The 25252-nt window shown below is 48.1% G+C and overlaps 1 protein-coding gene across 1 annotated transcript in view; it reads right to left on the bottom strand.

Annotated features, from left to right (window-relative positions):
* LOC137537289 (zinc finger protein 850-like) overlaps positions 1-25252 on the bottom strand; it is a 347039-nt gene that overhangs the window by 11941 nt on the left and 309846 nt on the right. Inside the window, exons 7-9 of the mRNA XM_068259367.1 lie at positions 15528-15714; positions 13900-14064; positions 1131-1207 (exon numbers count right to left, since the gene is read on the bottom strand). Coding sequence (XP_068115468.1) covers positions 1131-1207; positions 13900-14064; positions 15528-15714 — 429 coding nt within the window. The remainder of the gene's footprint in view (positions 1-1130; positions 1208-13899; positions 14065-15527; positions 15715-25252) is intronic.

A 25252-nucleotide genomic window follows, 5' to 3' on the forward strand; every position in this document is an offset into this window, starting at 1 on the left:
TCACTGGGCCCGCTATCTCCTCCTGTCACTGGGCCCGCTCTCTCCTCCTGTCACTGGGCCCGCTATCTCCTCCTGTCACTGGGCCCGCTCTCTCCTCCTGTCACTGAGCCCGCTCTCTCCTCCTGTCACTGGGCCCACTCTCTCCTCCTGTCACTGAGCCCGCTCTCTCCTCCTGTCACTGGGCCCGCTATCTCCTCCTGTCACTGGGCCTGGTCTCTCCTCCTGTCACTGAGCCCGCTCTCTCCTCCTGTCACTGAGCCCGCTCTCTCCTCTTGTCAATGGGCCCACTCTCTCCTCCTGTCACTGAGCCCGCTCTCTCCTCCTGTCACTGAGCCCGCTCTCTCCTCTTGTCAATGGGCCCACTCTCTCCTCCTGTCACTGGGCCCACTATCTCCTCCTGTCACTGAGCCCGCTCTCTCCTCCTGTCACTGGGCCCGGTGTCTCCTCCTGTCACTGGGCCTGCTCTCTCCTCCTGTCACTGGGCCCGCTCTCTACTCCTGTCACTGGGCCCGCTCTCTCCTCTTGTCAATGGGCCCACTCTCTCCTCCTGTCACTGGGCCCGCTCTCTCCTCTTGTCAATGGGCCCACTCTCTCCTCCTGTCACTGGGCCCACTATCTCCTCCTGTCACTGAGCCCGCTCTCTCCTCCTGTCACTGGGCCCGGTGTCTCCTCCTGTCACTGGGCCTGCTCTCTCCTCCTGTCACTGGGCCCGCTCTCTACTCCTGTCACTGGGCCCGCTCTCTCCTCTTGTCAATGGGCCCACTCTCTCCTCCGGTCACTGAGCCCGCTCTCTCCTCTTGTCAATGGGCCCACTCTCTCCTCCCGTCACTGGGCCCGCTCTCTCCTCCTGTCACTGAGCCCGCTCTCTCCTCCTGTCACTGGGCCCGCTCTCTCCTCTTGTCAATGGGCTCACTCTCTCCTCCTGTCACTGGGCCCGCACTCTCTCCTCCGGTCACTGGGCCTGCTCTCTCCTCCTGTCACTGAGCCCGCTCTCTCCTCCTGTCACTGGGCCTGCTCTCTACTCCTGTCATTTTTTAGATGTGACGATTAAGCGCAGTGAGGGTCAGTTCGTCACCGAGTTATTCCGCAAGTCTACTGACCGCAATCATTTATTGCGATCGGATAGTTACCATCCTGGCCACGTAACCAAAGCAATACCAAGAGGGCAGTTCCTCAGGGCTAGGTGCATCTGCACCGAGGACCAGGCCTATGAAAAAACTAGCAAACAGTTAAAAACTAAGTTTGTGCAGAAGGGGTATAGTGCCTGCAAAATAAAGAGGATTAAAGAATAAGTGGGGACTATAGATAGGTCCACCCTATTAACTAGAAAATAACGTATGGTTAAAACCAAAGGCATACCCCTAGTAACAAACTTAGGAAAGATTACCCCAATGATTAAACAAGCGGTGCGTACATTTTGGCCTTTATTGAGTGCTGACAGGGAGTTGGGACGGCTTTTCCAAGAAGAGCCCATCTTCTCGGTCAGGAGAGGCAGAACAATTCAGGACAGGGCGAGATGCATAGACACATCCCCTAGAATAAAAGAGATCAATACTGGAAAAGCAGGGACAGTGCCATGCCTCAATTGCAATGTATGCAGCGGAATAATCAAAGGTGACACTTTATGCCATCCGCATACAGGTCAAAAGATTAAAATCAAAAGGGAGGCACTACTGTTCCACAGCAGGGGTAGTGTATGGGCTTAAATGCCCGTGTGGTTCTATGTACGTGGGTGAAACCACGAGATCGGTCCGGCTACGGATACAGGAGCATAAGAGGGCAATCTCAAAGCATGCAGCAGGTGAAAAGAATTATGATACCTCAGTGGCTAGGCATTTCAAAGATGCAGGGCATAACTCTGCTCAATTGAGGTGGTGTGTACTGGAAGCAGTCTGTCTACCTAAATGTGGGGGCGATTTTGAAAAATTGCTGAAGCAGAAAGAGGCAAAGTGGATACATTTGCTAGATGTTGTATCTCCTAGAGGAATGAATGAAAGGTTACATCTCAAATGTTTTTTATAATGTTTTTTATGATGTAATTTATCTGTACTGTTTCTAATTACATGTTTTTCAACAGGTGGTTATGTGACAGTCCGTGCAGGAAGTGCCAGACAGAAATACGGTCAGTTATTTGATATGGTTTTGGTAGCCTATCAGGAGTGCCAAAAGACCGTGAGACTATGACCTTATAAATTGAATCACTGTGGAGAACATGGACTTTCTAGGGTTAATTGCAACAGGGGTGGGGTTTGCAGTTACTCGGGTGGAGCACTTGGAATGAGAGTATATATACCTGTGCAATTGCATTCAATCACTGTTTGACATCTGATGAAGGAGTTTATCCGTAACATGTAATGTCTTGTTCCTGAATATAGCAATTTGAATTGCAGCCAGTGGAGCAGTGCTGGGCCGAAATTACGCATGCGCGTAATTACGCACCGTAATTTACCGTTATTTTACGTGTAAGTGCTACGCGTAATTTACGTCTTACGCGTAAGTATGTACGCGTAAGCCGTAAAGCGGTATTGTAATTACGCCGCCTACCGTAATAGCGTAGGTATGCGTAATTTTACGGCGAATTACGCGTAATTTTACGCGTAATTTCGTAGGCACAACTCCCCTTCTCCAAGAGTAGCCAATCAGTTATCAAGTTTGTTTGGGAGCTACATCCTAAGCAACCAATAGTATCTTCTCCCGCCCTTCAGTATATAAGCTGTCAGCCATGATCTGTGTTCTTTGTGGGTTGCTTTCACTTTCTGAGGAGAAGGAGTGAGACAGAGAGTGATACAGTTTTACACATCCATATTAAGTGCAATTCTATTGCATTTTCTTAGATCTTTGATCTGTGTGATTGTAAGCCTGTGTTAGGAAGTTGATTATTGTAGTTAGGGCTTTGTTTAGGGTTAGAATTCTGTTGTTTAGTGTTAGAGGCAGGGAAAACTGATTATAGGGCTTGTGATTTTACAGTGAAAGCGTGTAGATTGTAGAGACAAGAGAGGGCCTGTGATATGTAATAGAGTGAAATCAGTTAGATTCAGGGATCGTGTGCTGAGAGTGAATTGTATTTGTTTTTTTTGTTTTTTTTTAATCATTTTAATTATTTGATTTGATTGAATTTTATTTTCATTTTTTTTGTGGGGGGATTTATTTCAAGTGCGTTGTCCAAAAGCAATTGATATATAATTTGGACTAGCTCTCCAGTCCTCTCCTCCCTCATTACATTGAAATTTTAATTTGATTTATTTTTATTTTATTTTATACGTTTATCATTTGTCACTTTCCCCTACATTTCAATAAAACAATAACGTTTGGCACTTGCTGAACATATTCCCTACAATGTCTGGCAGAGGTGGAGCAGGCCGTGCCCGTGGCCGAGGAATTGAACCCACTGCAAAAAGATGTTTGTTTGACACCTTGACAGGCAGTGATCAAGAACCAGCAACCCAAAAAGTACATCCCTATTTCACAGCAGGAAGGGGACGCTCTGCACCAAGCAGGGGATGCACTGTACCCGGCAGGGGTCAGTCCAAAACTGGCAGGGGACAGTCAGTTGGTAGTGGACAATCAGTGCGAGGTAGTGGCCAATCCTCAACAGGCACAGTGAGGAGTGAAGATGTAACTCCAAAAAAAGTCTACAACCTTACGCGCGATTCTATGATGATGAAGGGCCCACGACGCCCCATTAGGGAGAGCCAGGCGGCTGATATTGTGGAGTTTGTGACGAGAGATAGCGGTTCTCAGTCCCCCAATCTTCAGGCCCTGGAGAGTAGCAGCAGTACCAGCAGCACACCCATGCCTGCTCAAAGATCTGCCACCAACATCCAAAATGAGCCTTCACTTCCATATACTGCACATATTGCAGACCTTGTGGACAAAGCTCTTTCGCAGTCCGACATAAACCTAGAGTCTGATGCCCAGAATTTTTTTAATGAACCTCAGAATGTTATCGATGAGGGATTGGCGGGTGATGATCATGATGACAACTTGTACCATGCCCGCGATCAGTCTCAGTCCTCAATGGGAGAACATAACATCCAGGATGAGGGCTCTTCCAACCTTCTTTCTCCCAATTATCCTGATGATGATGAGCTGGGTTCTTATAAGGGATGTAGTGACGATGATCTGGATAGGGACTATGACCCGCCTGAACATCATGATGATGCCAGCTCAGATGATTCAGAGCCGCAGAGGCTGCATCAGCATACCGTGAGACCTAGTGGAAGCAGTGGCTCCTCTGGTAGGCTTTTTCAAACGAGGCAGCAGCCACAGGCTGAGCCTGCATCTGAAAGCACCCTCTCCCAAATTGTTGTGCCTGAGACTGAAAAAACAGTTAAAAAATCATCTAAGAAAGCCCCAGTTTGGAAGTACTTTACCGTTGATGAATCTGATCCCCACATTGTCATATGCAACATTTGTGGTCATAAAGTGCGTTTAGGGAAGGACTTGTCAAGAGCGGGCACAGGTGGTCCACTCTCCCACATAAAAAAGCATAAGAGAGAAAATCAGCTTGTTCAGGAAGCAATGGGTAAAATACCCCGCACAGTGCCCCATCCTTCTTCCCATTCAGGTTCTGACATCGGCACCCCTTCCCCCTGCCTTCACTCCGCAACACAGTCTGGCAGTAGAGGCCACATGTCAGCTACCTCAATTGCACGTTTCTCGTCAGTGGCTCACAGCACCCAGCCCTTAATTACTGAGTCGATAAGGTCGACAAAGCCACTGCCTTCCCATCACAGCAGGATCCGGAGGTTGAATGGGCTGCTGTCACAGGCTATGGTCCAGCAGTTATTGCCCTACAGTCTTGTAGAGGAGGGTACAGCCATTCGCGAGCTGCTGAGGTTTGGCATACCAGAATGGCGGATCCCCAGCCGCCATTATTTTGCTAGGACAGCAATACCTGATCTGTATCGCCACACTGTGGATAATGTGACTCTGTCCCTTGACTATTCTGTAGGCAACAGGGTACATCTCACGACGGATTGCTGGACCAGCAGTCATGGCCAGGGACGTTATATGTCCTTTACGGCACATTGGGTCACCCTCCAATGTCAACAGGAGGGTTCCAGTCCTGGGGCGGCCAATGAGCTGGTTGCGCCGCCCCGTGGTGTCAAGGGGAACAGTTCCACACTTGCCTCTAGTCATGTCGCAACCGCTACAGCTGAGGCCCCCAGTAAGCGTGCCCGTGGGGCTGGCCACAGCAGAGTGGTACATCGACGCTGTCAGGCGGTTCTGGGTTTAGTCAGCGTTGAGCAGCAGAGACTTACTGCACCAAATGTCCTGGCCATTATCAACGGACAGGTGCAGAAGTGGCTGACCCCAAGAAGACTCCAGGCTGGTCATGTTGTATGTGACAACGCAGCAAATCTGATTGCCGCCCTGAATCAGGGCAACATCCCCCATGTGCCATGTTTTGCCCACATACTCAACCTGGTGGTGCAGCGCTTTTTACGCACCTACCCAGGTTTGAGTGATGTGGTGCAGCATGCAAGAAGAGTTGTATCGAAGTTACGTTATTCTTCAAATGCCAAAGATTCGCTGTCTAAATTGCAGGAGAAACATGGCCTGCCCCCCCATAGGCTCATTGCAGACAGTGCAACACGGTGGAACTCCACACTTCGCATGCTGAATAGGTTGTGCGAGCAGAAAAAGGCGGTTGCAGAGTACCTCCGAGGAGGACATGGCACCCAGGGCGCACCTGCCCGATTCACCCAGGAAGAGTGGCGGCTGATGTATCAAGTCTGCCGTGTCTTGTCCCCATTCGATCAGGCTACAACATTCGTAAGTGGGGCACAAGTCTGTATCAGCGAAGTGATCCCTCTCGTGTACATGCTGGACGAGAGTCTGAGTAGCCTGATGGCAGCTGGGGAGGATGCGCTTGATGAGCTTGAACAACAAAGCTTGCTCCAAGCCACCCAAACTCAGGCACATGAGGAGGAGGAGGAGGAGCTTACTTTCACGCGGGACTTACTTGAGGTGCCTGACCATTGTGAGGAGGGAGAGCAGGCCAGTGCGGCATCTGTGGTTCATGGGTGGGTAGACATTGGAAGGCAGGACGAGCAGCAGCAGCAGTCAGAGGATTTTGATGTGTTGAGCAGACCGGATGATTTGGAGGCGCAGGCTCATCTCTTCCCCATGGCTGTTCATATGTTGAAATGCTTACGCAGAGATCCCCGGATCCAAAACATTAAGGAGAGGGATGACTACTGGTTGGCCGCCCTTTTAGACCCTCGATGCAAGGGGAAACTGGGTCAGTTCATTCCAGCAAGCCGGCAGGAGGAGAGGATGCGGGAGCTGCAGCAGGCCCTAATACGTCATGTGCAGGAGGCCTTTCCACAGTCTGAGATCACACCTATCCCCACTCATCGCACCCAGCAAGTAGCTGAGCCAAGCAGACCCATTCTTCCTGGAGACCTTTTTGGAGCAATGAGAAACTTTTACTTCTCTGAGCGTCCAACAATAACAACAAGAACAGTAGAAGGAAGTTTTCACCAGCGGCTGAGCCGCATGGTCAGTGATTACATGGGGTCACTTGGTGCATCTGACAGTATGCGTACAGAGGACCCTATGGAATTTTGGTCCGCCAGACTGGAAACCTGTCCCGAGCTGGCGCAGTATGCGCTTCAACTTCTGGCATGCCCGGCTTCCAGCGTCATTTCTGAGCGTGCATTCAGTGCGGCAGGTGGGGTGGTTACTGAAAAGCGATCCTGTTTGTCTACAGATTCAGTGAACAGACTGACCTTCTTAAAAATGAATCAGTCCTGGATTGATGGTGAATACTCAGCCCCTGCCCTCAGAGACAGAAACTGAATGAGATCGCTTTAAACTCCCTCTGATATACCTATATGTCTGTAAGATAACATTAAATATTTAATGTTCAGTTGTGTTCCCAACATTAGGGTGCACTGCACAATTTGATTCAAAGGTACAGCAGTCTTCCCACTCTTATGGAGCCCTAGGGTTAAAAAAAAAAATAAAAAAATAAAAAAAAATGTTATTGATATCGTTGCTCACACCGTTAGAGTGCACTGCACAATTTCATTTTTTTTCTGCTCCTGCTGCAAAAGTATTTCAGTGTTCCTACTTTCATGGAGCACTGCTATGTCCTGCTATGTTTACTGGTGTCCCTGATGTTGCTGCTGTTTTGTTTATTGGTCTTCCACCTTTCGGGTGACTTTGCCTCCTACCTGCCACCAAAATGGCTTGGGCTTACTGAGGGTGATGGTCAACTTACTATATGACTGAGCCGCTGCTCCTCTCAGGGCCACAAGCTAGGACTTTGCCTACTACCTGCCACCAAAATGGCTTGGGTTTACTGAGGGTGATGGTCAACTTACTATATGACTGAGCCGATGCTCCTCTCAGGGCCACAAGCTAGGACTTTGCCTACTACCTGCCACCAAAATGGCTTGGGTTTACTGAGGGTGATGGTCAACTTACTATATGACTGAGCCGCTGCTCCTCTCAGGGCCACAAGCTAGGACTTTGCCTACTACCTGCCACCAAAATGGCTTGGGTTTACTGAGGGTGATGGTCAACTTACTATATGACTGAGCCGATGCTCCTCTCAGGGCCACAAGCTAGGACTTTGCCTCCTACCTGCCACCAAAATGGCTTGGGCTTACTGAGGGTGATGGTCAACTTACTATATGACTGAGCCGATGCTCCTCTCAGGGCCACAAGCTAGGACTTTGCCTACTACCTGCCACCAAAATGGCTTGGGCTTACTGAGGGTGATGGTCAACTTACTATATGACTGAGCCGATGCTCCTCTCAGGGCCACAAGCTAGGACTTTGCCTACTACCTGCCACCAAAATGGCTTGGGCTTACTGAGGGTGATGGTCAACTTACTATATGACTGAGCCGATGCTCCTCTCAGGGCCACAAGCTAGGACTTTGCCTACTACCTGCCACCAAAATGGCTTGGGCTTACTGAGGGTGATGGTCAACTTACTATATGACTGAGCCGCTGCTCCTCTCAGGGCCACAAGCTAGGACTTTGCCTAATGCCTACTACCTGCCACCAAAAAGGCTTCTGCTGACTTAAAAAAAAAAACTCACCTTTTTCTTTTTCAGTTTCTTGGTGTCCCCACCGTTAGGGTGCACCGCACTTTTTTAAATAATTTACCACCTTCTCTTGATTATAGATAGCTGTGTTCCCACTGTCAGGGAGCACTCCACAAAAAAAAAAAAAAAAAAAAAACTCACCTGTTCCTGTTCAATTTCTTGGGTGTCCCCACCGTTAGGGTACTCCACACTTTTTATTATAATGTACCACCTTCTTTTGATTATAGATAGCAGCGTTCCCACTGTCAGGGAGCACTCCACACAAAAAAAAAAAAAAAAACTCACCTGTTCCTGTTCAATTTCTTGGGTGTCCCCACCGTTAGGGTACTCCACACTTTTTATTATAATGTACCACCTTCTTTTGATTATAGATAGCAGTGTTCCCACTGTCAGGGAGCACTCCACACAAAAAAAAAAAAAAAAAAACTCACCTGTTCCTGTTCAATTCCTTGGGTGTCCCCACCGTTAGGGTACTCCACACTTTTTATTATAATGTACCACCTTCTTTTGATTATAGATAGCAGTGTTCCCACTGTCAGGGAGCACTCCACACAAAAAAAAAAAAAAAAAAAAAAAAAACCTCACCTGTTCCTGTTCAATTTCTTGGGTGTCCCCACCGTTAGGGTACTCCACACTTTTTATTATAATGTACCACCTTCTTTTGATTATAGATAGCAGTGTTCCCACTGTCAGGGAGCACTCCACACAAAAAAAAAAAAAAAACTCACCTGTTCCTGTTCAATTTCTTGGGTGTCCCCACCGTTAGGGTACTCCACACTTTTTATTATAATGTACCACCTTCTTTTGATTATAGATAGCAGCGTTCCCACTGTCAGGGAGCACTCCACACAAAAAAAAAAAAAAAAACTCACCTGTTCCTGTTCAATTTCTTGGGTGTCCCCACCGTTAGGGTACTCCACACTTTTTATTATAATGTACCACCTTCTTTTGATTATAGATAGCAGTGTTCCCACTGTCAGGGAGCACTCCACACAAAAAAAAAAAAAACAAAAACAAAAAACTCACCTGTTCCTGTTCAATTTCTTGGGTGTCCCCACCGTTAGGGTACTCCACACTTTTTATTATAATGTACCACCTTCTTTTGATTATAGATAGTAGTGTTCCCACTGTCATGGAGCACTCCCAAAAAAAATAAAATATACTGAAACTGAATTTCTGGGGGGAGGGTGGAAGGGGTTCAGGTCTGGTTACCTATGGATTACTGGGGGGAAGAGGAGAGGTCTGGCTACCTATGAACTACTGTGGGGAGGGTGGAAGGGGTTCAGGTCTGGTTACCTATGAATTTCTGGGGGGAGGGTGGAAGGGGTTCAGGTCTGGTTACCTATGATTTCCTTCAGGGAGGGTGGAAGGGGTTCAGGTCTGGTTACCTATGAATTATTGGGGGGAGGGTGGAAGGGGTTCAGGTCTGGTTACCTATGAATTATTGGGGGGAGGGTGGAAGGGGTTCAGGTCTGGTTACCTATGAATTTCTGGGGGGAGGGTGGAAGGGGTTCAGGTCTGGTTACCTATGGATTACTGGGGGGAAGAGGAGAGGTCTGGCTACCTATGAACTACTGGGGGGAGGGTGGAAGGGGTTCAGGTCTGGTTACCTATGATTTACTGGGGGGAGGGTGGAAGGGGTTCAGGTCTGGTTACCTATGGATTACTGGGGGGAAGAGGAGAGGTCTGGCTACCTATGAACTACTGGGGGGAGGGTGGAAGGGGTTCAGGTCTGGTTACCTATGATTTACTGGGGGGAGGGTGGAAGGGGTTCAGGTCTGGTTACCTATGGATTACTGGGGGGAAGAGGAGAGGTCTGGCTACCTATGAACTACTGGGGGGAGGGTGGAAGGGGTTCAGGTCTGGTTACCTATGAATTATTGGGGGGAGGGTGGAAGGGGTTCAGGTCTGGTTACCTATGAATTTCTGGGGGGAGGGTGGAAGGGGTTCAGGTCTGGTTACCTATGATTTACTGGGGGGAGGGTGGAAGGGGTTCAGGTCTGGTTACCTATGGATTACTGGGGGGAAGAGGAGAGGTCTGGCTACCTATGAACTACTGGGGGGAGGGTGGAAGGGGTTCAGGTCTGGTTACCTATGATTTACTGGGGACAGGGTGGAAGGGGTTCAGGTCTGGTTACCTATGAATTATTGGGGGGAGGGTGGAAGGGGTTCAGGTCTGGTTACCTATGGATTACTGGGGGGAAGAGGAGAGGTCTGGCTACCTATGAACTACTGGGGGGAGGGTGGAAGGGGTTCAGGTCTGGTTACCTATGATTTACTGGGGGGAGGGTGGAAGGGGTTCAGGTCTGGTTACCTATGGATTACTGGGGGGAAGAGGAGAGGTCTGGCTACCTATGAACTACTGGGGGGAGGGTGGAAGGGGTTCAGGTCTGGTTACCTATGATTTACTGGGGGGAGGGTGGAAGGGGTTCAGGTCTGGTTACCTATGGATTACTGGGGGGAAGAGGAGAGGTCTGGTTACCTATGATTTCCTGGGGGGAGGGTGGAAGGGGTTCAGGTCTGGTTACCTATGGATTACTGGGGGGAGATGGGAGAGGTCTGGGTACCTATGAATTACTTGGGAGGGTGGGGGATTAGGTCTGGCTACCTATATTTAACTGGATGGAGAGGTCTGGCTACCTCTATTTATATGTGTATCAGATATACATGCATGGAGATTTATTATCAGATGCATATATATATATATATATATATATATCTATATATATATATAGATATATATATTTTATTTATACATATACTGTATATACATATGTCCCCAATATCCACCAGCTGTGATCACTTGAAGCCGTATTCATGTGCTTGTCGGTTGCTTACTTGAACCACCAGCAGAAAAAAACGCAAACCTGCTCCAAAATATTCACTGAAACCTCCAGCAAAATCTTTCAGCCCTCCTGAAACTCCTAGCGGCTTTCTGCAATCCTCCTTGCATGGAAGCCGGCGTGTTACCTGACCTGCCTAGAGTCGAGTGATACGCCTGCTGCCGTGAACAGAGTACGTCGGAAAGCCAATAGGAGCATGCTAGGAGCTTCAGGAAGGCTACAAAACGCCGCTGGAGGCTCGGTAAGTATTTTGTAATGCCTGCAAACCAGGCCCAAATTCTTCTCCCCCACCCTAAAGAAAGAACCCCTGAAAGGGACACTGAGCAGGGGCACAGGGTATGTTTTTAAAGGGACTCCAAGATCAAATGAAACGCAAAATATGAACTTACCCGGGCTTTGCTGTAGCCCAGTGTTGGTCTGTAGTTGGCCGGCGGATCCTGGCGACACTTGGGCCGAGTGTCGGGCTCCTTCTTCCGCATACATCACGCGTAACGTCATTACGCCGGCCGCCTCGCGTCATCACGGTGGCCGGCGTGACAGTACGGCGCATGCGCGATTAAACCACGCATGCGCCGTACTGTGACGCCGGACGCCGTAATGACGTTTCGCGTGATGTATGCGGAAGATGGAGCCCGACACTCGGCCCGAGTGTCGCCAGGATCCGCCGGTTCTCATTTTGTGTTTAATTTGAGCTCGGAGTCCCTTTAAGTATACCCAAGTGTATATGAAGTGTATACACTTCCTCTCTTAATCCCTCTCCATCCCGGTATGCCCACTCTCAATGCTATTGAAAACATGGCTCCTACAGAAAGTAGAGCTGAAACATGAAAAATGATGTCTGTGGGTCCTTACAGCGCATGCGCAGTCTCTGTCTCCTCGAATTATTTTCCGACTCTCTGCATCGCATCATAGTTCCGTGCACTATGACGCGTGCCACAGAGAGGAGGGGAGGAAGAAAGTAGAGTAGCCTGAACCTGCATGCGCTGTAAAAGAGAACTAAAAAGCAATGAATAATTGCTACATATACTCTTTACACTTTAAATGTCTATTTTGCACACTGGTGCTTTGTGTTGGACACAGAAGATCTACAAAATTAAGGGATTGCATCACACAAGCAATGTGACACATACAACTAAGTATTCTGCATAAATATATGTTTTAGAAATGCATTGTATTAACAATGTCATTGCATTTCTTTTGCGATTATTTAGTCCAACACAATGTGTCAGTGTCAGAGATCGTACAACAAAAGAGAAGAAACTTATCCTTTTTTAAGAAAAACATTTATTTTTTGTAAAAAGTTTTTCTTTTCTTTTTTTTTTTTCCTTTTTTTTTTCTTAAAGAGAAAATACAGCCACTGTGTAACTAGGAAAGGCTGCAGTAAGACAGAGCACATTAGAACAGGTATAGGAACTTATAGGATAGAAGAAGTATTGCTGAACATTTTGTTACCGAAAGTGGTAGGGGTGATGCAGCACCCTATAGGAAAAGACACAGGAGACAAAACGGGAGCCCAGTAGTGCAATATGTTTATAACACCAATATGATGAGAGAAGTAAAGGCACTACTCACAAAGGAGGGTTGCTGGGGGCAACCAACCACAGGAAGCAGGTGGAGACAATAAACCCGACTCCACTCGGGGTGGTCCTGGCCAGGACCAGATGAACGGTCGCTCTCTTAGTGGAAAAAAAGGATGAGACCACCACTGTGGGAACCCACTAGTGGCGTGTCACCACCCCTCGAACAGAGTCTGTTCGGGGGTATACTTAGCACAAACAGAGGAAAGAGGCGCCCTGGGATAATAAAAGCGTTTAAAGAGAACCTGTACTGAGTAAAAATATTTAAAATAAACACATGAGGTAACTTCAAATGAACATTACATAGTTACCTTGCCATCAGTTCCGCTCAGAAGCTCACCATTTTCTTCTGACAATAATCCCTTCCAGTTCTGACAACATTTTGTCAGATCTGAAATATATCAGTTGCTGTCAGTAAAATATCAGTTGTTGTCAGTTATAGCTGAGAGGAAAACTGATGTACCAGGTAATGTCTATGTTTCTCCATGGCTCAAGTGGGCGATGTTACAGTTTAACTGTGTGCTGACCAGAAAGCTGTTATGGGTAATGGCCATTTTCAAAATGGAGGACGGAAAATTCCCCTGATCACAATGAACAAACAGGACGCGGGACAGGAGAAAGACACTGAGGAGTAGACTTCATGGAAGGTAAGTATGACTTGTGTATGCTTATTTTGACTTTTAATTTTCAGTTCAGGTTTTCTTTAAAAACGGCTAAAAACAGTAGTTAATTTGAGGTAGCTTACCTCAATGACGAAATCTCTGCAAAGTATTACCAAAGATTTTATTAGCACAAGCGGCAACGCGTTTCACGGGTCACAGCCCGCTTCATCAGGCCAATTGCAGTGCCTATAACAGCATGTTGCTGTTATAGGCACTGCAATTGGCCTGATGAAGCGGGCTGTGACCCGTGAAACGCGTTGCCGCTTGTGCTAATAAAATCTTTTGTAATACTTTGCAGAGATTTCGTCATTGAGGTAAGCTACCTCAAATTAACTACTGTTTTTAGCCGTTTTTAAACGCTTGTATTATCCCAGGGCGCCTCTTTCCTCTGTTTGTGCTATTTTGTTACCGAGTCTCTTTAAAAGAAACTCTGACCAAGAATTGAACTGTATCCCAATCAGTAGCTGATACCCCCTTTTACATGAGAAATCTATTCCTTTTTAATAACAGACCATCAGGGGGCGCTGTATGACTGATATTGTGGTGAAACCCCTCCCACAAGAAACAAGAAAAGTACGTACTCCTGGCAGTTTCCTGTCTGTGAACCTTGCTGCATTGTGGGAAATAGCTGTTTACAGCTGTTTCCAACTGCCAAAAAACCATGCAGCAGCTACATCACCTGCCAGCAGTAAAAATGTTCAACAAAAATAAACAAAAAAAACAACCAAAAAAAACCCCTCAGTCCACCCTACCCCCTGTCCCCTTCAACTGGCGGACCTCCTCCTCCACATTCGCCATATGCTGGCGCATCTCCAGCATCTGCTGCTTCAGTAAGCGGATTTCCCGCTCATGCCTCCTCTTCGTCTTCGTCAGCCTCCTCACCTGGCCGCTCAGCCTTGTATATGTTGATAGAGGAACTGTAGAAAAAAATGTGCAAAATAGGTAAACCCAGCAATCCATCAACTTGTACATATTTCAATCTCATTGATCATCCCTAAAATTAAGAACCTGTAATGTAATACATATAACATAGCATTTACTTGCTTTTCCATAGTATGCAATGTTAATCATACAGTAAGAGAATTTTACCATAAAGCGGTGTCCTGGCTCGACTACGATAAGCCCTCTGGCTGTGATGGCTGGGGCCAGGTGAGGAGGCCCTTGACGAAGAAGGAGGCCTGGGTGCAGAGGATCCCCGGGGCCGGGCAGTGCGGGCACCACTTGCAGCTGTAGTAAGGAGTAATGAATAATACAATTTAATCAAAATATATGATAAAATGGATAAAAAGTAATAACTTTATTGTTTGAACTACAATTACTTTTATTTCTATTTTCAAGTGAACTTTGATAAGGACCTTACTGTAAACACAGAACAAAAAATCATATTCTTATTCCTTTAATGTATTTATTATACATGAAAGAATATGACTCTTCAATACAGTAAAATAAAACTAGGATAGGCTTTAAAGTGATCCTTTGCGGCTATTGCGGCCTCCGGGACGTAATAGTAGCATAGGGGGCGATATTTTTGCTGGGAACACGAAGAATCACTCGCGTTCCCAATGCCTGTCGGTTCCTGACAGCGAAACCGGAAGTGGTCGTCGTGGGGTCCAGGAGGATCTGAGCGAGGCGGCGAGGGCACCGATCGACTGCAGGGGGCTCAGGGAAGCCACAGTTGAGTCAAAATCTTTTTTTTTTTTACAGGCTTAAGGATCACTTTAAAGAGAGCACTTGGAACGCAGACTGGGGCAATGGTTCATCTTGTAGTAGGAATACGACCCTGGGCACACAGTCAAGATATCAATGGTGTGGCTCCGAGACAACTCTGTGTATGTCCTTGAGTGGCCCAGCAAGAGCTTAGGCTTCAATACGATTGAATAGCTCTGGAGAGATCTTTAAAAAAAATTGCTGTGCAACAAAGCCGGACCATCCACAAGGCAAACCTAGCCACTTGCCTAGTGCCTGGAGAGGATATAGGGTCCAGATGGACGACAGCACCTATCAAATTTTTCTAAAAAAAAAAAAAAGTTAATTGATCATCAGTGGTTATCAAAAACCAATGTTAAGCCTAGGGGCCCATTTTTTTTTAATAACTTTATTTGCATGAATGCAGTATAATCAGTACATATTGCACAAATATCATCACTATGCCCACACAGGAGCACAAAATAATATGTTTTAACCCATTTTGGAATAAGCCCCTAACAAAACAAAATGTGGGAAAAGTGCTGCACTGTGAATACCTTACGGATATATACTTTAACTGTACATACTGCACAACTCTATAGTATTCAGCCCATGGAATTATTTTTTAGGATAAATACATACAGCATATAAACCCCAAAATAGACATACATAAACTAATAGTTTGCTGACTTACATCCAATTTGAGCAACCACCCGCCTGAGCAGGTCCTGGTCCCTCCTCTTTAGGTCGCTCCAGAGCATTTGGACCTGCTTGGTGGTGAGGTCCCGCCGGTACTCGGCCCTCAGGATCCCCTGCACCCTTCTCACCACGTCCCGCTTCTCCCTCGCGGTGGTGAGGTCGTACCGGCCTCTTGTAAATTCCTGGAAAAGAAATATTACAGTATTAATGACCACTGTATTATACCTTCATTAATTAAGAATCTTCTTACTTACAGCATAATGTAAAAGATTATAATATTATTCATAATGACAGTTTTCAAAAATTGTGGGAAGCAACCAACTATGACTTCGGGCAGATACTAGGGATCAACGATGACTAGTGCCACCTATAACTGCTGACATTGCTAGCCATAATAACTACATCATTTCATTTCATGTGTGATTGGACTGACAGAGAAGATCCTGTGACAGCAAGCATCAAATATATAATTGAATGGATTCCATGAACTGGCCGCGGCGTCTATAGACTTTGTGCCAGTTCATAGCCATGGGCGTCCGCACAAAATTTTCCAGGGGGGGGGGGTGCAAAAAGGCAGGGAAGAAGTGGTGCGCCGCAAATTTTAGAGAAGATGTGTACGCCGAAAAACCTGAGGGTTATGTTGTGCGGCGCACGTACGCGCCGCCCCCAAAAATGGGTGCGGCCATGGACCAGAATGTGGGTGTGGCCATGGGTGGCGACAAATTTTCGTTTACTTAGCAATGTGGGACATTAGATTAGGACAGTGGTGGCGAAACTTTTGGAGGCCGACTGCCCAAACTGCAACCCAAAAGTCAATTTATCTATCGCAAAGTGGCAACAGCAATTTAAAACTTCATACAAACGTTTTAACTCATACATGAACATTATTGAAAATCCAAGTTGCAAATAAACTGTGAAGATAAACAATTTCTTTCATCCTACTCCTGAAAAATGTATTCGTTTTTTAGAACCTCACAGTTTTATTTTCCGTTTTAAAAAGCAAAAATGTAGGTTTAATGCTATTGTCTCATAGGATAATGATTCAGCTTTTCCCAGAGGCCCCCAACAAGACAAATGTAGCAATCATGAGGCCCCCAAGAAATCATCAGGCTCCCAACAAGACACATTCAGCAATCTTGAGACCCCCAACAAGACAAATTCAGCAATCATGTTGCCCCCAACAAGACAAATTCAGCAATCATGAGGCCCCCAACAAATCATGAGGCCCCCAACAAGACATTCAGCAATCTTGAGGCCCCCAAAAAATCGTGAGGCCTTCAACAAGACGAATTCAGCAATCATGAGGCACCCAACAAGACAAATTCAGCAGTCATGAGGCACATAAATAGACAGGATTTCACATAAATAGGCAGAATGCCCCCTTAATATGGTAGACACCTCTCACCTGGATTCTCAATTCTCCTCTACTGGCTGTTGTGCCTGGCAATACTGTTTTTGGTTGGATTGGGGATGACGTGCGGGCTGAAAGGCCTTGCGTGATGCTTGCCTGAAATGTGGCCCAAATTGCGATTTTTTTCCCTGCTAAAATGTGGCCTAAATTGAGTTTGTTTTCTGCTAAAATATGGCCCAAATTGCGTTTACTTTCTGCTGAAATGTGGCCCAAATTGCGTTTATTTTCTGCTGAAATGCAGCCCAAAGTGCGTTCATTTTCTGCTGAAATGTGGCCCAAAGTGCGTTTGTTTTCTGCTAAAATGTGGCCTAAATTGCGTTTGTTTTCTGCTAAAATTTGGCCTAAATTGCGTTTGTTTTCTGCTAAAATGTCTATATTTGCTGCTTTGGGGTTACGGTTACGCTCCACCCATACAATGTCATGACCACACCCATTTTTTGGCGGGGCGCCAAAAAATGGGCGTGGTCATGACATTGTATGGGCGGAGCGTAACCGCAACCCCAAAGCAGCAAATATAGACATTTTAGCAGAAAACAAACGCAATTTAGGCCAAATTTTAGCAGAAAACAAACGCAATTTAGGCCACATTTTAGCAGAAAACAAACGGGCCTGGGGGGCGTGTGCGGCGCGCATAGTGCGCCCCGCACTATGCGCGCCGCACGCGCCCCCCAGGCCCGTTTTCCGGCGCGCTGCGACCCCCTCCCCAGCCGTCCACAGCCCACCCCCCACCTTCACTTGTCCCAGGTTGGAACCAGAAAAAACAGGTCACTGTAGTGAATATGTCTCACTCTACTATTAACAGTACTGCTACAAATGCAAAGTTACAGAGATAAACTAAAAACAATTCTCTACTACACTAACACCTATGATATCCTTTTACATGATGGGACATATAAAGATTAGAGAAATGCAGTCAGAAACAGTAGCCAAAAACTATACATTCTGTTAATAGATTGCTTAAGTTACCTCAATTATCATCTCTTTCATCCTGAGGGGAATCTTAGGAGGCATGGTGGATGGTTGATGGCAGTGCTGTGTCTCTGATTCCTGTGATGCGTCCTCTCCACGCGTTTGCCGGCGCCTGCTCTGGCCAACTTCCTGTCTCTACGCATCAGCCAATCAAAACTTCCGCTTGTGACGTACGCGTGTACGTACGCCTGCGGAGGCAAAGTACGCATGCGCGTGCGCAGTTGCTACGGAACGGATACGTATGGTTGTACGCTTGCCGCCTACAACATACGCATCGTTGGCAATCCGGTAAGCGCATGCGCGGTACAATCACGGGTAACGCGTAAAGAAAATCCGCATGCGAGCATAATGTTACGTATACGGCTACGATAGCTACGCGGAGATGCGAAGTGCAATGAACAGTTTACGGTATTCTTACGCGTAACGTCGTAAGTTTACGCGTAATTACAGCGATGTACCGTAGATAATCTCCTACGCCGTAACCGTAATTGCGTAATGCGTAATAGCGTAAAATTACGCGAAATGATCCGTAAGCGTAGATTTTTCCATTACGACCAGCACTGCAGTGGAGTGCCATCTCTTTTCTTTGCACTGAGGACTGGCTGCCTGAACAGGCCTCAGTGTCGGCAGGAGTGGCAGAGGGGGTTGTGGTGCTCTGAGTCTAACCACTAGAGATGTCACAAACCTCCGATTTTCGGTTCGCGAACCTTCGCGGAAGGTTCGGTTCGCGTAAAAGTTTGCGAACTGCAATAGACTTCAATGGGGAGGCGAACTTTGAAAAATAGAAAAAAATTATGCTGGCCACAAAAGTGATGGAAAAGATGTTTCAAGGGGTCTAACACCTGGAGGGGGGCATGGCGGAGTGGGATACATGTCCAAAGTCCCGGGGAAAAATCTGGATGTGACGCAATGCAGCGTTTTAAGGGCAGAAATCACATTGAATGCTAAATTGCAGGCCTAACGTGCTTTCAAACATCTTGCATGTGTATACATCAATCAGGGAGTGTAATTAGAGTTCTGCTTCACACTGACACACCAAACTCACTGTGCAACGCACCGCAAACAGCTGTTTGCGTAGTGACCAGAGTGTAGGCCGTGGCAGTTTTTAAGCGCATATGGTCGCCGGGCTGTGGTAGCTTAATGATAGAACAACAGTGACTGTCCAGCTGATCAAATTTGGTCTGACCACAATGAAGCAATGACCTTATTATCTTTTGTGTGCCACCCCCACCCGAGAAACTCATATATCCGGCGGTCATTGCTCCATTGTGATACGCAAGCCCCTTCACGGTAATGATCACAAAGGGGGATGGGCACATGTACATGCCTTTTGTTTTTTTGTTGCAGCCGCCCGCAGTGCAGCCACAAAAATTAGCCAGGCATGTACACGCACCAGAAAAATTAGTGTAGCGGCCGCTGCTAGCAGCGGCCTTAAAAATTCAGGAATCCGCCTAGAGTCCTGGACCCTGTTGGTGGTGGGGGAGAAGGCAAGCGGCCTGCAGGCAGAGATGCTGTGTGTGGGGACTGACTTAGTCTTCGGTCGTGCAGTAGCCCTCCGTGATCCATTCCTCATTCATTTTGATAAAGGTCAGGTACTGAACACTGTCGTGACTTAGGCGACTTCTCTTCTAAGTAACTATGCCTCCAGCTGCACTGAAGGTCCTTTCTAACAGGACGCTTGTGGCAGGGCGAGAGAAGTTGTATGGCAAATTGGGACAGCTCTGGCCACAGGTCAAGCCTGCGCAACCAATAGTCCAAGGGTTCATCGTTGCTTTTCGCAGTGTCTACATCCACACTCAAGGCCAGGTACTCGGCTACCTGCCGGTCCAGGCGTTGGTGGAGGGTGGATCCGGAAGGACTATGGTGAGGAGTTGGACTAAAGAATGTCCGCATGTCCGACATCACCCTGAGATCGCTGGAGCATCCTGTCCTTGCCTGCGTGGACTTGGGAGGAGGAGGGTTACTGCCAGTGGTACCTTGATTGCGTTGTGCAGCCACATCACCCTTAAATGCATTGTAAAGCATCATCGACAGCTTGTTCTGCAAGTGCTGCATCCTTTCCGCCTTGTGTTGAGTTGGTAACAGGTCCGCCACTTTGTGCCTGTACCGAGGGTCTAGTAGCGTGGCCACCCAGTACAGGTCATTTGCCTTAAGTTTTTTGATACGGGGGTCCCTCAACAGGCTGGACAACATGAAAGAGGACATCTGCACAAAGCTGGATGCAGACGTACTCTCCATCTCCTCTTGCTCTTCCTCAGTGATGGGATGCAACTCCTCTTCCTCCCCCCAGCCACGAACAATACCACGGGAACGTGGAGCAGCCGTAACTCTTCTTTTTCACGCTCCTCCACAGCTGTATCCACCACTCTACGCACGGCACGCTCCAGGAAGTAGGCGTAGGGGATCAAGTCGCTGATGGTGCCCTCATCGCGACTCACCAGTTTGGTCACCTCCTCAAAGGGCTCCATGACCCTGCATGCATTTCGCATCAGTGTCCAGTTGTTGGGCCACAACATCCCCATCCTCCCAGATTGTGTCCTTGTACTGTAATTATACAGGTACTGGGTGACGGCTTTCTCCTGGTCTAGCAGGCGAGAGAACATCAGCAGGGTGGAATTCCAGTGAGTCGGGCTATCGCAAATCAGGCGTCTCACCGGCAAGTTGTTTCTACGCTGAATGTTCGCAAAGCGTGCCATGGCCTTGTAAGAGCGCCTGAAATGCCCACACAACTTCCTGGCCTGCTTCAGGACGTCCTCTAAGCCTGGGTACTTGGACACAAATCTTTGCACGACCAGATTCAGCACATGTGCCATGCAGGGTATGTGTGTCAGCTTTCCCAAATTCAACGCAGCAATGAGATTGCTGCCGTTGTCACACACCACGTTGCCGATCTCAAGCTTGTGCGGGGTCAGCCATTGCTCCACCTGTTTGTTAAGAGCAGCCAGGAAAGCTGCTCCAGTGTGACTCTCCACTTTCAGGTAAGACATGTCTAACACTGCGTGACACCGTCGTACCTGGCATGCAGCATAGGCCCTGGGGTGCTGGGGCTGTGTAGCTGGAGAGGAGATCGCGGCACCAGCCAAGAAGGAGGAGGAGGATGACGACAGCGAAGCGGTGGTAGCAGGTGGAGAGGAGGTGGCAGGAGGCCTGCCTGCAAGCCGTGGAGGTGTGACAAGTCGGTCTGCTGCGCAGCCATGTACTCCCTGCTTGCTGCCATCGGTCACCAGGTTGACCCAATGGGCTGTGTATGGAATGTAGTGGCCCTGCCCGTGCTTGGCAGACCAGGCATCCGTGGTCAGGTGGACCCTTGACCCAACGCTGTGTGCCAGAGATGACACCACTTGCCTCTCAACTGCACGGTACAGTTTGGGTATGGCCTTTTGTGAAAAATAATTGCGGCCTGGTATCTTCGACTGCGGTGTACCAATGGCCACAAACTTACGGAAAGCCTCCGACTCCACCAGCTTGTATGGTAATAGCTGGCGAGCTAATAGTTCCGCCACGCCAGCTGTCAGACGCCGGGCAAGAGGGTGACTGGCAGACATTTGCTTCTTACGCTCAAATATTTCCTTCACGGACAGCTGGGTACAGCTGTGGGCAGAGGAGAAGGAACCGCTCAAAGGAAGAGGCGGTGTGGAGGAGGGTGACTGTGAAGGTGCAAGGGAGAAAGTGGATGAAGACAATGCACCTGAAGGATGAAGAGGAGAAGGAGGGTGGCTTGTCTTTTGAAGGGTGCTGCTTTTCCTCAGGTGTTCTTGCCATAGCTGTTTGTGCCTTCTCTCCAGGTGCCTTCGTAAGGCACTTGTCCCTACGTGAGAGTTGGCCTTACCACGGCTCAATTTTTGCTGGCAGAGACAACAGATGGCTTTGCTCCGATCTGAGACACACATGTGAAAAAATTTCCAAACCGCTGAGCCCCCCTGGGTTGATGGTGCTACGGTGGCATCAGCAGCTGACGTTGAAGGGCATGTTGGCTGGGTGTCCATAGCTGGCGATACATGGCGCCGGACACTGCCCCCAGCTGTTTCTAAAGACGAGCTCCCTCTGCTTCTATCATGGAGTCGTCTCCTCCTACTCCTCTCTGACTCCTCCTCTGAACTGTCCCCTGGTCATCTCTTCTACCGGGAACATATGTGGTATCCGTATAATCGTCATCATAATCCTCCTGGCCAGCTGCGCTTTCCTCAGACACCTCCTCAACTGCACCAACTTCAGGTGGTTCATCATCCCCCTCCTCACACGTTACGTCCATACTATCGCCACCTAACTCAGACGTAGGAGGTGGTGTACCTGCGCCTTCTTCTTGTTGTTGCAGTAGTGGCTGGGAATCAGTGATTTCACCACCACCACCAAATAACTCCTGCAAAGTGTCAAATGCAGCGGATGTGGTGCTTGTTGTAGCGCTGGTGGCTGCGGGAAATGAGGTGTTCTGTGTTAAATACTCAAGCACCTCCTCACGATTTTGGGAAGTGATGGCACGTGCCTTCTTCTGAGCACTGTATTTTGTGCCAGGTCTGCACGAAATCACAGCAACACCACCTCGCACAGACCTGCCGGTGCCTGGTGGCCTTCCTCTGGGTCTGCCTCTACCTCTTCCTCTACCTGGTTTGTCCATTTTGTCCATCTCGGGGGGATGCTAGGTATATGCAGTGAGGTGGGTTCACTCAACACAACAGGTAGTTAGATGCAGTGAGCTGGGTTCACTGAACAATAAAGGTACTTAGATGCAGTGAGCTGGGTTCACTGAACACAACAGGTAGTAAGATGCAGTGAGCTGGGTTCACTGAACAGTAAAGGTACTTAGATGCAGTGAGGTGGGTTCACTCAGCACAACAGGTAGTTGAATGCAGTGAGCTGGGTTCACTGAACACAACAGGTAGTAAGATGCAGTGAGCTGGGTTCACTGAACAGTAAAGGTACTTAGATGCAGTGAGGTGGGTTCACTCAACACAACAGGTAGTTAGATGCAGTGAGCTGGGTTCACTGAACACAACAGGTAGTAAGATGCAGTGAGCTGGGTTCACTGAACAGTAAAGGTACTTAGATGCAGCGAGGTGGGTTCACTCAACACAACAGGTAGTTGGATGCAGTGAGCTGGGTTCACTGAACAATAAAGGTACTTAGATGCAGTGATCTGGGTTCACTGAACACAACAGGTAGTAAGATGCAGTGAGCTGGGTTCACTGAACAGCAAAGGTACTTAGATGCAGTGAGGTGGGTTCACTGAACACAACAGGTAGTTAGATGCAGTGAGCTGGGTTCACTGAACACAACAGGTAGTAAGATGCAGTGAGCTGGGTTCACTGAACAGTAAAGGTACTTAGATGCAGTGAGGTGGGTTCACTCAACACAACAGGTAGTTAGATGCAGTGAGCCGGGTTCACTGAACAGTAAAGGTACTTAGATGCAGTGAGGTGGGTTCACTCAACACAACAGGTAGTAAGATGCAGTGAGCTGGGTTCACTGAACACAACAGGTAGTAAGATGCAGTGAGCTGGGTTCACTGAACAGTAAAGGTACTTAGATGCAGTGAGGTGGGTTCACTCAACACAACAGGTAGTTAGATGCAGTGAGCTGGGTTCACTGAACACAACAGGTAGTAAGATGCAGTGAGCTGGGTTCACTGAACAGTAAAGGTACTTAGATGCAGTGAGGTGGGTTCACTCAACACAACAGGTAGTTAGATGTAGTGAGCCGGGTTCACTGAACAGTAAAGGTACTTAGATGCAGTGAGGTGGGTTCACTCAACACAACAGGTAGTTAGATGCAGTGAGCTGGGTTCACTCAACACAAAGCTAGGTATATGCAGTGATGAGGTGGGTTAAGTAAACACAACAGGTACTGGGTATATGCAGTACTGGGTAGTACAATGTGCAGCTCCCTGTCACACACACAGGCAGTCAGTCACTAAATGTGCTGGGCTGCTGGCAGTGGCACACACACTATCAATTAGCAAGGCTGTGCATGCAACAAAAGTGTCAGTTTGACACACAGAAAAAAAAAAAAAGTACAGGATGAGTTCTGAAAAGAGCTATTGAGGGGTGCTATAAAAGCAATAACAATCAGCCAGAACCTAACTAATCTGTCCCTAGAAGAACAAGTCTGCAGCAGCTGTCCCTATTCTGTCTCTAGCAGGCACACGAGTGAGGCTAATGGCCGCCGCAGCCTGCCTTATATAAGGGGGGGGCTCCAGGGCTTAGTGTAGCCTGAATGGCTACAATGTGCCTGCTGACTGTGATGCAGAGGGTCAAAGTTGACCCTCATAGTGCATTATGGGGCGAATCGAACTTCCGCAAAAGTTCGCCTGCTGCAGGCGAACGAAAACCCCCAAAGTTTTCCTGGAACCGTTTGCAGGCGAACCGTTCGCGACATCTCTACTAACCACTGCCAGCGCCAGCTTGCTTCAGCCTCTTGAACTCCTCATGCTCAACAAAATGTTTTTTTGGCCAGATTGGTGATGAAGCTGGAGGTGCCATACTTGGAGGGGTCACAACCTCTGCTCAGCTTTAGTTTGTGCACATTGCATATGGCAAACTTGCTGTCCAATGAGGGCAGAGTGAAAAACCGCCAGATTGGGGACGTGAAGTTTCCCCTGCGGCCTGAATGGGATGCTGCTGCTTTTCTCCCTGTGGCGGTTGAGGGTTGAGTGGTGCAGCTGGTGGTAGTGGCAGAAGATGAAGCAGCAGGCTGTGGGTCCCACATTCCACGCCCAATGCTGCTCCTGCCACTGTCTGCAATGCTGATCAAGGACCCCCCCCCCCCCAACAACCACATCTGCATCTTTGACTCCTCCACATAGCCCAATGCACCCAAAATATCCTCCTCAAACTCTCTGCTGGTAACAGCCCTGCTAATTGTGATCGTGGTGCCTGGAGTGAAAAGCGCGCTCACTGAGGGTAGGCTGCCCACTGGGGTCGACGTGATGACCGAGTCCCCAGGAACTGCTGGGCGGCTGCTGCTGCTCCTGCGAACAGGAGTGCTGGTGGGGGTGGAGGTCCCTGTTGTAGAGCTGGTGGTGGCCTGCTCATCCGCCCTCAGCTGGAAAATGGCCGCTGCACGCTGCTGCGCCTCTGCAGTGTGACTACCCCTAACAGCTGGATGGGTAGTGGCTAGCGGCGGAATGGACACTGACGCGGCAGAACTGCTGATGACGGTGGCAGCAATGTTGCTCCCTCTCCTCTTGGCCTTGCTGCCCCTCCCCTGGCTGCCAGTGCCAGCAGACATAGTACCACTTATATGTTATGTCTATATAAAATGTCCACAGCGCTAAAAGATATTAATCTTTATTCGTCAAATATTAATTAAACCAATGATAATTGATCCTAAGCTATAAATATCGT

The sequence above is a fragment of the Hyperolius riggenbachi genome, chromosome 10 (genome assembly GCF_040937935.1).
Source record: "Hyperolius riggenbachi isolate aHypRig1 chromosome 10, aHypRig1.pri, whole genome shotgun sequence".
NCBI classification, from domain to species: domain Eukaryota; kingdom Metazoa; phylum Chordata; class Amphibia; order Anura; family Hyperoliidae; genus Hyperolius; species Hyperolius riggenbachi.